The sequence below is a fragment of the Mobula hypostoma genome, chromosome 3 (genome assembly GCF_963921235.1).
Source record: "Mobula hypostoma chromosome 3, sMobHyp1.1, whole genome shotgun sequence".
In the NCBI taxonomy this organism is placed as follows: domain Eukaryota; kingdom Metazoa; phylum Chordata; class Chondrichthyes; order Myliobatiformes; family Myliobatidae; genus Mobula; species Mobula hypostoma.
Genome location: NC_086099.1, coordinates 150,145,673 through 150,160,060, shown reverse-complemented (window position 1 = coordinate 150,160,060; position 14,388 = coordinate 150,145,673). Strand labels below are relative to the sequence as shown.

The window sequence follows — 14,388 nt, the reverse complement described above, 5'->3', positions numbered from 1 at the left end:
CTTTGTGTTGTATAGAACTATGACTTGAGCATAAGTTACTCAAATGGTACATCATTGCTTGGAAATGGATGTGTTAGCAGAATTTAACTGTAAAATATTTCTTAATATGTAGCATCTCTGGAAGACGCCTCAAAATATTCCATATTAAGGAGAAAGAGAAGTTGAATATGGGTCCTCCCCCAGTTATGACAGGGTTCAGTTCCTCTGAACCGTTTGTAACCTGAATAGTTTGCTGATCCCATATGCTGTTGCTAACCAAGTTCCAACATCGCAGAAGATGCCTGCAGTCTTGTAGTAGCCGGCAAATCCATCCTGCCAGTCTTCCAATGCTCGTTCATACGATTGTGTTGTAACATAATTAAAGGAAATGGAGACTAGCAACTGATGACAATATGTATTTAACACTCTAACATAATTGGGTTGAAGGCTTGGAAAAAATATTTTGAGGATCTTGCCAATATTTGAAAAGAACAAGACAAGACCACCACTTAAGGGTTTTGAGATCTTCTCCTGATCTTTATTCCTGTGATACAACTCATGATTGTCATAACCTCATGCAGTGTCCTGGGATATTACTGGAATATGGGTGTGAATGGAAGCAGAACGAAAGGAGGGGGAAATATTTTGGATTGATTTAGTATATTAAAAAAACCATTGTACCATGAACAAAGTGAAGATGCCCTAATGCACAGATATGATCTTAGACCCAATTTTACTTCTGTTTAAAACAACACAATACAAATCGTAGAAATTATAGAATATCTTGCCATTTATTATGGCAATGTTGATACAATCCATGAAAATATTTTCAATTTTCATAGTTTATTATTCTGCATAAGTATTCTTAATAGCAAGCCCTTTACATGATAGGGAAAAGGAATATGGTGATCATGTTTCAGAGTCAACAAACTATCTTTGCATCAGCAATATAAATTTGTACGGTATCGTAATAATTAAATGAAGATATTCAAGTTACAAGTCTCCTTTCTTGCTTGTGACCATTTGCAGATGTTGACTGGTTCCTTGTTTTTAAAAATTGTAAACTGAACAACAATGTGTCTTTAAATTGTCAAACCATATATGTGACTAATCTACGAGCACTGGCATTAGAGGAAGACTGAGCAGCATTTTTACCATTGTATTGACTGAATCTCAGATGTAATGCACATTGAGATATCAAATTATCATAAATTTTGCAAACATAATATACTTAGGTCAAATGAGGAATTTAATCAAATGTGCCAAATAATGGGTTGTTTTGATGTAATTTTAAGACATTCAAATCTCGCTAAGTGAACCTGTCAGCCATACTTAATTGTATTATGTACATAATCATATTACATGTGTAATGGAGGTAAAAGCCACAATAGTGTCACCTCTTGTGATGATTCTTGGATCTCTCTTCCAGTACATTAGATTCCAAAAGATGAAGTTATTTTTCCGGAGATGAACAGAAAATAGTGAATTAGTAGTGCATATTTTGCAATATATTAGTTGATAATAACTACTACAGAATATAACATCATTATGACTGTAAGCAACCTCAATAGAATAAATGTTTCTTTTTAATTCTGTATGTAAATTATATAACTGTAATAGAGGAGTTATTGATTTTACTACTTTCAGGACATGTTTTACATGCACATTTTTCTTTAACAAAATCAGTATTTTGAATACACGTCCAAAAACGAAATTCGATTTAATTCTGTGACTGAACTGTGCGCGGAAGTAACTGAAGGACAGACCACCATTGGAATGAAGTATTGTCCAGCTGATGATTCTCCTGTTCCAGAATCCATTGTATGGGAATTTAAACCTGTGAGTAATTAAGATTAACAATAAAGAAAATAGATAGAAGAATATACATCCTCTTCGCTAGATCACTCTAAACCCCTCTCACCCATTGTGTTTGGTATTCCTTTAAAGATGCACAGTAGGTTAAACTGTTAGACAGGGAAGCATGTATGTAGTCAGAATACTATGCCTTTGTTTTCTAACTTGGCTTCTAAAAGAGCTGCATGTCAGAGAGATGGGTGTTTATTTAAGATTTGTTCTGTCATGGTCTTTGTAAATTTAAAAACAAAGCTGGATCCAACATAATGCAATGGACCTAGGAATGTGGGCTTAGCCAATTTCATGCATGAGCACACATGCGGCATATATTACTTTGCCTTACAATGCAAATACACTGAATCAATTCAGTATGCCTAATGAGTCAGAGGAAGGAGTGGTCCATCAGACAGAAAATTATATGATCACTGAATTTTATGATTCTACATTATATTCAGTCTTCCAAATATCAAGATTCTCATCTTTAATATGAGCCTAGCGGGGGAAGTGTATGTTATTGGTGTTAAGCAGGCTTCTTGAGCAAAATGATTATTAGTGAAAGTTATAGGAGAATGGATAAGACTTTAGCATGGTGTATTGGGAAGCTCTTTGAATATAAACTTTTTTACTACAAATTAACGTTGAGGAGACGGAAGATCATTAATGTAAAAATTATATCTGAATGCAATCTAAAATTATCAATAAAAATGATTGACGGTTATTAGTAAAGAATGATGAAGGAATATTGCTTTGGAGACTAGAAAAATTAATTGTGTGGAGAGATGTAATACTTGTGCTCCTCGGCTGCTTAATTTGTGTGATCTACTTTTGGGGATAGAGTCAAACTTTTTACTCCTCTGAAGCCCTCACTGATAGTATCTCCTTCCATGTCTCATTTATATCTGGTTCCCTGTCTCCTTTCTAATTTTCTAAGTTCACATTAGAAACTAATGGCCTTAAACTAAATACACAAGATTACTTATGTGAATAAGATACAGTAAATAGGTTTATTTTCTGCTATTTTTGAATTAGGAAAACTTGATTCAGGTTTGAAAACCAAAAGTGGAAAATATAAAGTTTCTTGGTACTTGCATCCCAGAAAACTATTTCCATTACTCATTTACAACATAATTAATCTGTAAATTCTATTTATCCACCTTGCCTCTATTGCCTGCTGAATTACAATCTATCATTAAAGGAGATGAAAATTACAATACAGGGGATTCTAGTTAACTGGGGCACATTGGGGCCAGTATATTTTGGTAATTAAGCAGCTGCCCCAATTAGCCTAAGTTTCCTAGAAATAGTTAAAAAGGTATATAAAAGTCAAACTTAGTAACAAATAATATATTTAAATGAAATCCAGATCAAACTAGAACACTATCAATAGCACTACAGTACTGTGAAACTGTGAACAAACATGATAAAATCTGCAGATGATGGAAACCCAAAGCAAGCCATAAAATGCTGGAGGAACGCAGCAAACATCTATGGAAAAGAGTGATGTTTTGGGTTGAGATCCTTCATCAGGACCGAAAAGGAAGAGAAGTTAAACTAAGATGGTGGGGAGAGGGAAGGAAGGAAGTACAAGGTGGTAAGTGATAGGTGAAACGGTGAGGAGGTGAAGTAAAGAGCTGGGAAGTTGATTGGTGAAAAAGATAAGGGGCTGGAGAAGCGGGAATCTGATAGAAGAGGACAGAAGGCCATGGAAGAAAAGGAAGGGGGCGGAGCACCAGAGGGAGGTGATGGGCAGGTAAAGAGATAAGGTGAGGGAGGAAGTCTTGCTGAGCACCTTTGCTCCATCTACCATAAAAGGTGACATTTACTAGTAGCCACACATTTCAGTTCTGCTTCCAATTCCAATTCCATTATGTCAGTCCATGGCCGCCTTTACTGCTGCAATGAGGCCACAGTTGGGTTAGAGGAGCAACACCTTATATTCCACCTGGGTAGCATCCAACCTGATGGAATAAACATCGATTTCTCAAACTTCCGGTATCGGCACCCCCCCGTTCCCCCCCCCCGTCCCCGCAGTCCTTCAGCATTCCTGTTTCCCTCTCTCACCTTATCTGCTTACCTGCCCATCACCTCCCTCCGGTGCTCCTCCCCTTTCCCTTTCATCCATGGTCTTCTGTCCTCTCCTGTCAGCTTTCCCCTTCTCCAGCCCCTTATCCTTTTCACCAATCAACTTCCCTGCTCTTTACTTTGCCCCCTCCCCACCTCTTGGTTTCACCTACTAACTTACATTTCTTCCTCCCCTCCCCCCACCTTCTTACTCTGATTTCTCCTCTTCCTTTCTGGTCTTGATGAAGGGTTTTGGCCTGAAAGGTCGACTGTTTACTCTTTTCCTTAGATGCTGCCTGACCTCAGAAGGTGACAGATCAAGACTTGGTAATTATTGGTTAAGTGGGTCAAAAGACCTTCTCGAACAGAGCAGCATTTTTATTTATTTGCCTTTATGCAGGGGTGCCATGGTAGTGTAGTGGTTAGCGTGATGCTATCACAGCTCAGGGCGCTGGCGTTCAATTCCGATGTCATCTGTAAGGAGCCTTGTCTGTTCTTCTGTGAATTGCGTGGGTTTTCTTTGGATCCTCTGATTTCTTCCTGCAATCCAAAGGGGTGCCCGTTAGTAGGTTAATTGGTCATTACAAATGGCCCCGTGATTATGCTAACGGGGGTTTCTGGGCAGTGCTGCTCGAAGGCCATAAGGGCCTATTCCATGCTGTATCTTAATAAGTAAAATCTGCTTCTAATCTTTGCCTGTCCCTCATCTATTTTTCCCCTCACCCCCTCCCCGCAATCACCTGCCTGACATATTTCACCCCCTCAGTCCACCAATCCCTTGTTCTCCTGTCCCACCACCATCTCTCTCTGTGCAAACTATCTCCCTTCAACCCGAAACACTGACAGTTCTCTCTCTCACACACACACACACACACCCCACCCACCCACCGAGTTCCTCCCACAGGCTATCTCTGTAGATTCCAGACTCTGCAGTCTCTTGTGTCTCCTCTTCACTTTGTGCTAGATTTTAACAGGGATAATTTAATGGGCTAAAAGTGAAAAGGGATGGCATCTCAGTATTATATCCCTTAACAAACTTTACCAATATTAAACATTCTACCTATATAGTGTCATCCTTTTATAGCTGGTGATTCACAAAAATAGTTTAAGCAACAGGCAAGCACAGTGAAAGGCAAATTACATTTGAGGTTCAAAAATGGCTTCTGAAAATGGAACGTTTTTGTTGGACTTTGGTCTTTTGATCCACAATGAAAATTTGAAGTAAAAAATGGTATATTTGTGACTTTCTAAAAAATATTAAATGTAGAATCAGAAATTAGTGCTGAAGGAATGTATTGTAATTATCAGCATAAGCTGAAACATTCCACTCTTGCTATTTTCCGCTATCGATGGACATCTTTATATTCCTTTTCATATAGTCTCCTGTGAAAAGTAATTAGTGAACAATTTATGGATTTTTTTTGTGTGATTAAACACTCCATGTTCCAAAAAGCCACTCTGTGAGGGGGGTGGGGGTTAGAATATTTGAACTGTCCCTTCATTTTTCAGTAGATAATGCTGAGTCTGCTTTGGTATTGCTACTGCTTGTAAGTGCAGTGATTAAAGATTGTTTTCCATTTGCAGGAGGGAACAATCTTCCACCCCAAATCTAACAAATGCATTAGTGCTTATCGAACAGCCGAAGGAAGGATGGATGTTGAAATGAGACTTTGCAATTCACAAGACAGTCATCAAATCTGGCATTTTGAATAGAACCATCAGCCACAATTTTGCAGAGTAAACTCTGGTGATTCTTTAACTTTGCCTGTCAAAGTGAGATTAGTGCTGAAGTTAATATTTAACACACACAAGCTAAATGCAAATTGTATTACATCACTACTGTGCCTTACAAAAACGATATTCTGGTGGGGAGGTTAGGGTGGATGTAGACATTTTTCGACTTTGAATGTTAGTCATTCTGCATGTTTGGTTTTTTTTACGCCTGATTCTTGGCTTCAGTGTATGAGATTTTATTTTTTTCCTCTCTTCCCTCGCCACTAATCAAAATGTTTTGTGAACATGAATGAGTCTATGTTGCTACGTATTTGTAAAAACTGGTATGATTTGCTTTCTTTTAAAAAAAGGGAAAAAAAGATTGCAGGCTTCAATCAAGAGCTAATGAAACAATTTCACTGTTTCAGAATGTAAAGAGAAAATTTAGCTTGAATTTCTACTGAATTTATAAAATGTGATTTAGCACACAAGTTATGAAAATGTTAAAAAGGGTTGTGTGGTTTGATAAGCACTTACAATGCAGGAGCAAAGGGACAGAATATCTAATGCAGATTAAAAGGCATGAAATTAACTGCTGTATTAGAATTTTGTAAGAATAAATTATCATTGTTTTAAAAATGAATAAACCCTTGTGTTGATTATCAGTCCGAAGATTGAGAAACAGTGACTAATATTTTTTTTTAAGAAATCCAAGATATTTTAACTTGATGGTCTTGCATAAAACTGTACATTTTCAAAATATGTTATTTGTTACCGACCGGGGTGTGAATCCAGAAAAAAATCAGTAGTTTGCATTATTTTTGTCTGTTGGTTGTTCTCAGTTGATAGTTAAATCGGTGTCACTGTGTGAACAATATTGAGATGAGCATTCGGTACATGATGACAGATGAGAAGAGTTTGTTTATTCTTCTCATCTTCTCATGTGAATATCAAGTTCATGCTTATAGTCATTTGGCTGTACATATATACAACTAAATGAGCCAATATTCCTCTGGACCACAGTGCACCCACAATACATAGTGCACATCACACACACAGCACATAATACAGGTATCACACACGCACCCTATTATCACAAATAGGTTAACAAAATATAATTTGAAATGCATATGAAGTGTGCAGCACAGGTATACCAAAAACAGTACAGTAAACAGCTCACAAACAAGAGCAAATCTGCAGATGCTGGAAATCCGAGCTACACACACAAAATGCTGGAGGAACTCAGCTTGTCACAATAAAGACAACATTTTGGCCCGAAACATTGACTTTATTTTTTTCCATAGATGCTGCCTGGCCTGCTGAGTTCCTCCAGCATTTTGTGTGTGTTGCACAGTAAACAGCTCGCTGTCCTAGTGACAAGACTTTGCGGTGGCGAGATATTCATTAATCTTACAGCTTAGGGGAAGAAGCTGTTTCCCAGTCTGGCAGTCCTAGTCCTAGTACTTCTGATAAGATGGCGGCACGCTCAGATGCAGCGGCCTCTCTAGGTACAAATAAAGGTATAATTGTTCATTTTTTACGTCCCTTTTACAATAGCATAACACTGCAGGTTATCAAGAACATTAAGTACTACATTTGTACAAGTCTACCCCTCAAGTGAGTTGCTTGATAAAGGTCGAGATGGACTTGGTGGAGTCTGTGTTGCAGCCTGCTTCAGCCACCCAAGGAAGGAGTCAGATGCAGCGTGCGATGCAATTGATGGTCTTGGATGTTTTTGCTGTGATTTCAAGACCCTTTTGCATATTGATAATGTGGAGTACTGCAAGTTTGGTTCACTGGTTCATTGCAAGACTGACAGCAGGGGTGCTGTGTGGCCTCGTGCTGCAGGGTCGCCAGTTGCAGCCACCCATGGGAGGAGACGCTGTAGGCAGCGTGGCATTGCATCCATGCTGGGTTGGGGGCTGGCCTCTCCCATTGGTGCTGCCCTGCAGTGTTCACTCAGGGGAAGACACGTTCAATTACGCTCGCCTGTGGCTGCACTTTTTTTTAAGCATGTAATGACTGGACTGTGCGGGCTTCCTCTTGCTAACAATGTCCCATGCACCATCAATCTGCAGGACAAGACAATCGGGCACATGGGTTTTTTTTTGTGTGACTGTATGTGTACTGCTATCTTGTATGTGCCGTGTGCTGGATATGACTATTGGTACTGTGTTTTGAACTTTGGCCCTGAAGGAGCACTGTTTTGTTTGCTGTATCCGTGGGTATTCATGTAATATTGAGTGACAACTGAATTTGATGCTTCTGTTCCTTCTCCTTGACAGTAGTAGGTCAGAGATATTGTGGGATGGATGGTAGGAATACTCAATGCTTTGAGCCCTTTGTAAATGTCACAAATACAGAGGAGGATGGAAAAGCAGATACATATGGACTTGGGTCACTGATGTTAGAACAAGCTTGAGAGCTCAATGACCTTCTCCAGATCCCATAACTGAGTACAGAACAATAGGGAACAATGTTATCATCCTCCTGTGTGGAAAAACAACTGTTTACTCTCCTGTAATATAGAAAAAAACTACAGCCCTTAGGCCCACAATGCTGTGCCAAACATGTACTTACTTTAGAAATTCCCTAGGGCTACCCATAGCCCTCTATTCTAAGCTCCATGTACTGATCCAAGAGTCTCTTAAAAGACCCTATTGTATTCGCTTCCACCACAGTTGCCGGCAGCCCATTCCATGCACTCACCGTTCTCTGTGTAAAAAAAAACTTGCCCCTGACATCTCCTTTGTACCTACTTCCAAGCACCTTAAAACTGAGCCCTTTCGTGTTAGCCATTTCAGCCCTGGGGAAAAAGCCTCTGACTATCCACCTGATCAATGCCTCTCATCACCTTATACACCTCTATCATGCCACCTCTCATCCTCCGTTGCTCCAAAGAGAAAAGGCTGAGTTCACTCAACCTATTCTAAGAAGGCCTGCTCCCTAATCCAGGCAACATCCTTGTAAATCTCCTCCGCACCCTTTCTATAGTTTCCATGTCCTTCCTGTAGTGAGGCGACCAGAACGGAGCACAGTACACCAAGTGGGGTCTGAGCAGGGTTCTATATAGCTGCAACATTACCTCTCAGCTCTTCAACTCAATCCCACGATTGATGAAGGCCAATGCACCGTATGCCTTCGTAACCACAGAGTCAACCTGTGCAGCAGCTTTGAGTGCCCTATGGAATGGACCCCAAGATCCCTCCGAACTAATTTCACATCTATTCTGCCATTCTTCCTTCGAGTTTCAATCTTGCTGGCCTGTTTATTATATCACTATTCAGCATCTAAAAGTCCATCAGTTCTCCCTTTGCTCATTTCAGAAGTAACAATCAAGTTAAGCTTTACATATTTGTGCTAGTTTTCCATTATTATTCCCTCAGTTTAATCCACTATTAATTTTATACTCATTATTATTCCCAGCAGTTATATCATCATCCAGTTTAGAATGGCTGGTGGGAGTTCACCGAGTTTCTCCTTGTATCATTTTAAATCAGGATGCATTATTTCTTCAGTTTCTGTCTTCCCTTTGTTTCTGAGGAGAACTGGAAGATTGCAGGTGGATTTTCTGCAGTTTCTTCCCTTTCTTCTCTCTGGACCATATGACATTTACTTTCGTCACAGTTTTTCTTTCTTGTAGCTCCTTATTTTATTAACCTGATCAGAAACTCCACTATCTTCCTTGATACTCATACAAAGTACTTGTGTGATATCTCCACTATGCGCTCTGCTCCCCAGGGCATAATGGAGATATTATAGAAGTATCTTTGTTTTTTTTTAAATTGGCCATATACTTTTAGTGCATTTTTTCTAATTAATTGGAAGAGCATGCTTTAAAGCTCCCTCTTATTTAAGATGCTTTTTATTTACTCGTACTAATGCAGGGAACCTGAGCTTTAGGCCCCCTAGGTAAAGGTAGCCAGTCTGTGGTCAAACCATTTCTCTAAAGGCAACCCACTGTTCACAAACAGTTTTGCCTGGTAATCTCTTCATTGTAATTTACTGTGCCCAAATGCATTTTCGTGTGTGCATTGACACCGGAACCTCTATTGTTTCTTAACTCTGCCCATAAGCATCCTGTCCTTAAATCCACAACAACAGTGGTAGGGAACATGTTAAGCCTATTATGGAACATGTGACTATCAAAAGGATTACATAAGGTCAATATGAACTTATGAAAGTAAAGTAGGGTGCATTTGGATTTTCAGAAGGCTTTTGACAAAGTTGAACATAAGTGCTGAGTGTATAAAATCAAAGCACACTATTTGTGACTAGTATACTGACAGATATTTGGAACTGGTTTGCTATGGCTACTGGGGAGAGTTTAAACTAAATTGCTGGGGTGTGGGAACCGAACTGAAGAGACAGAGGAAGAGGTGGTTGGCTCACAAATAGAGAAAGCTTGTACACAGTGCGAGAAGGAGGTTAGGCAGGTGATGCACTCAGACCGATGGTTTGAGATGTATCTATTTTAATGCAAGGAGTATTATGAACAAAGCAGATGAGCTCAGAGTGTGGATCAGTTCTTGGAGCTATGATGTTGTGGCCATTACAGAGACTTGGATGGCTCAGAGGCAGGAATGGTTACTTCGTGTTTCAGGACAGGGAGGGAGGCAAAAGAGGTGGGGGCATGGCACTGTCAGTCAGAGATAATGTCACGGCTGCAGAAAGGGAGGAAGTCATGGAGAGATTGTCTACGGAGTCTCTGGTGGGTGGAAGTTAGGAACAGGAAGGGGTCAATAACTCTACTGGGTGTTTTTTATAGATGACCCAATAGTAACAGGGACCGAGGAGCAGATAGGCAGACAGATTCTGGAAAGGTATAATAATAACGGGGTTGTCACAGTGGGAGATTTTAATTTCTCAAATATCGATTGGCATCTCCCTACAGCAAGGGGTTTAGATGGGGTGGAGTTTGTTAGGTGTGTTCAATAGACAATAGGTGCAAGAGTAGGCCATTCGGCCCTTCGAGCCAGCACTGCCATTCACTGTGATCATGGCTGATCATCCACAATCAGTATCCAGTTCCTGCCTTATCCCCATAACCTTCGATTCCGCTATCTTTAAGAGCTCTATCCATCTCTTTCTTGAAAGCATCCAGAGACTTGGCCTCCACTGCCTTCTGGGGCAGAGCATTCCTCATATCCACCACTCTCTGGGTGAAAAAGTTTTTCCTCAACTCTGTTCTAAATGGCCTACCCCTTGTTCTTAAACTGTGACCTCTGGTTCTGGACTCACCCATCAGCGGGAACATGCTTTCTGCCTCCAGCGTGTCCAATCCCTTAATAATCTTACATGTTTTAATCAGATTCACTCTCATCTTCCTAAATTCCAGTGTATTCAAGCCCAGTCACTCCAATCTTTCAACATATGACAGTCCTGCCATCCTGGGAATTAACCTTGTGAACCTACACTGCACTCCCTCAATAGCAAGAATACCCTTCCTCAAATTTGGAGACCAAAACTGCACACAATACTCCAGGTGTGGTCTCACCAGAGCCCTGTACAGCTGCAGAAGGACTTTCAGGAAGGTTTCTTGACACAATATGTAGAGAAGTCTACATGAAGAGAGGCTGTACTTGATCTGGTATTGGGAAATGAACCTGGTCAGGTGTCAGATCTGTCAGTGGGAGAGCATTTTGGAGATAGTGATCACAATTCTATCTCCTTTACCATAGCATTGGAGAGGGATAGGAACAGACAAGTTTGGAGAGTGTTTAATTGGAGTAAAGGGAAATATGAGGCTGTCAGGCAGGAACTTGGAAGCATAAATTGAGAACAGATGTTCTCAGGGAAATGTATGGAAGAAATGTGGCAAATGTTCAGGGGATATTTGCTTGGATTTCTGCAGAGGTACATTCCAATGAGATAAGAACAGGATGGTAGGGTACAGGAACCCTTGTGTACAAAGGCTGTTGTAAATTTAGTTAGAAAGAAAAGTTTACGAAAGGTTCAAAAAACTTGGTAATGATAGAAATCTATAAGATTATAAGGCTAGCAGGAAGGAGCTTAAGAATGAAATTAGGAGAGCCAGAAGGGGCCATGAGAAGGCCTTGGCGGACAGGATTAAGGAAAACCCCAAGGCATTCTACAAATATGTGAAGAGCAAGAGGATAAGACATGAGAGAATAGGACCAATCAAATATGACGGTGGAAAAGTGTGTATGGAACTGGAGGAAACAGCAGAGGTACTTAATGAATACTTTGCTTCAGTATTCACTACGGAAAAGGATCTTGGTGATTGTACTGATGACTTGCAGCGGACTGAAAAGCTTGATCTTGTAGATATCAAGAAAGAGGATGTGCTGGAGCTTTTGAAAAGCATCAAGTTGGATAAGTCACTGGGACCAGACAAGATCTACTCCAGGCTACTGTGGGAGGCAAGGGAGGAGATTGCTGAGCCTCTGGCGGTGATTTTTGCATCATCAATGGGGACAGAGAGATTCCGGAGGGTTGGAAGGTTGTGGATATTGTTCCTTTATTCAAGAAAGGGAGTAGGGATAGCCCAGGAAATTATAGACCAATGAGTCCTACTTTAGTGGTTGGTAAGTTGATGGAGAAGATCCTGAGAGGCAGGATTTATGAACATTTGCAGAGACATAATTTGATTAGGAATAGTCAGCATGGCTTTGTCAAAGACAGGTCATGCCTTACGAGCCTGATTGAATCTTTTGAGGATGTGACTGAACACATTGATGAAGGTAGAACAATAAATGTAGTGTATATGGATTTCAGCGAGGCATTTGATAAGGTACCCCATACAAGGCTTATTGAGAAAGTAAGGAGGCATGGGATCCAAGGGGACATTGCTTTGTGGATCCAGAACTGGCTTGCCCACAGAAGGCAAAGAGTGGTTGTTGACGGGTCATATTCTGCATGGAGGTCGGTGACTAGTGGTGCGCCTCAGGGATCTGTTCTGGGACCCCTGCTCTTCATGATTTTTATAAATGACTTGGATGAGTATGTGGAGGGATGTGTTAGTAAATTTGCTGATGACACAAAGGTTGGTTGTGTGGTGGATATTATGGAGGGCTGTCAGAGGTTACAGCGGGACATTGGTAGGATGCAAAACTGGGCTGAGAAGTGGCAGATGGAGTTCAACCCAGATAAGTGTGAGATGGTTCATTTTGGTAGGTCAAATATGATGGCAGAAGATAGTATTAATGGTGAGACTCTCGGCAGTGTGGAGGATGAGAGGGATCTTGGGGTCTGAGTCCATAGCTCAAAGCTGCTGTGCAGGTTGACTCTGTGGTTAAGATGGCATATGGTGCATTGGCCTTCATCAATCATGGGATTGAGTTTAAGAGCCGGAAGATAATATTGCAGCTATATAGGACCCTGGTCAGACCCCACTTGGAGTACTGTGCTCAGTTCTGGTTGCCTCACTGGAGGAAGGATGTGGAAACCATAGAAAGGGTGCAGAGGAGATTTACAAGGATGTTGCCTCGATTGGGGAGGATGCCTTATGAGATTAGGTTGAGTGAACTCGGCCTTTTCTCCTTGGAGTGATGGAGGATGAGATGTGACCTCATAGAGGTGTATAAGATGATGAGAGACATTGATCATGTGGATAGTCAGAGGCTTTTTCCTAGGGTTGAAATGGCTAGTACGAGAGGGCACAATTTTAAGGTGCCTGGAAGAAAGTACAGAGGAGATGTCAGGGTTAAGTTTTTTATGCAGAGAGTGGTGCGTGCATGGAATGGGCTGCCACGATGGTGGTGGAGGCAGATATGATAGGGTCTTTTAAGAGACTCCTGGACAGGTATATGGAGTGCAGAAACATAGAGGGCTATGGGTAACCCTAGGTAATTTCTAAGGTAAGGACATGTTCAGTACAGCTTTGTGGGCCGAAGGGCCTGTATTGTGCTGTAGGTTTTCTATGTTCTATGAAATATATTTGGAATAGTTTTCCATGGTACAGAGCAAATGGAAAGCACCACCTGAAGTACACAAAGTTATGAGTGACAAAGAAGGGGTATATAATAAGTATCCTTTTTCCCATGCAGAACCGTCTAAGACTAGAGAGCATAGGTTTAAGGTGAGGAGAAAATGTTTAGAGAGGATCTGGTGAATTTGTTTCTCATTCAGAGAGTGGTTTCAATCTGACGCATTGTCTCAGAAAGTGGTGAAGATAGGTACTCATACAACATTTAAGAAACATGTAGATCAGGTTTTCTCAACCTTTTTGCCCTGGAGGAACCCTTAAAATAAATTCCAAGTCTCAGAGAGCCCCTGCATAAAAAATTATATTTAGAGCTCACGGTATGTTAGCATGATCAGTAGGTTATAGATATAATAATCCAAAAATAATTGTCAATGATCTTTTGAGTAGAGAATTAATTTTTAGCCAACTTTTCTTGAAAAAAAGCAGATAATTAAGCTTAGCTTACCTTTCTTGAAATTACTCTTTCTTTCTCTTTCATAAATTTTAAAAACTCATAAGGCAAACAAAATAAATTTCTCAATTCTGGGTTGAACATGAGATAAGCACACATGGAATTCACCTTCAGCTGAAATATAGATGATTTCTATTCCTGCTCTTGATGCTTGTTAAACAGGAAAAAGCTTGCTCACACATGTAAGAAGTTGGAAACTGTACAAAATGTTCATTGGGTTCCTATGAATGGCAGGATACTTTTCTTTCATAGAAATCCAGAACTTGTCCACTGGCAGGTCAATAAATCTAATCTTAAGTGCACAATCAGACCGCAGCTCACAAAATTCTTCCTCTTTTCTCAAAGTTAAGTTCTCAGGCTGAGCAGAAACTGTAGAGAAAGG

The 14,388-nt window shown here is 40.4% G+C and overlaps 1 protein-coding gene across 3 annotated transcripts in view; it reads left to right on the top strand.

Annotated features, from left to right (window-relative positions):
- The window catches only part of poc1bl (POC1 centriolar protein homolog B (Chlamydomonas), like), a 48,731-nt gene extending 42,452 nt beyond the window's left edge, over positions 1-6,279 (top strand). For 2 of the 3 annotated variants that reach the window (XM_063043850.1, XM_063043849.1), the window contains 2 exons: positions 1,666-1,818; positions 5,479-6,279. In XM_063043850.1, coding sequence (XP_062899920.1) covers positions 1,666-1,818; positions 5,479-5,607 — 282 coding nt within the window. In that variant the 3' untranslated portion in view covers positions 5,608-6,279. Of the gene's footprint in view, positions 1-112; positions 1,619-1,665; positions 1,819-5,478 lie in introns of those variants that run through there. The other variant, XM_063043851.1, reaches the window with a different exon arrangement.
- Positions 6,280-14,388: the final 8,109 nt, after the last annotated feature.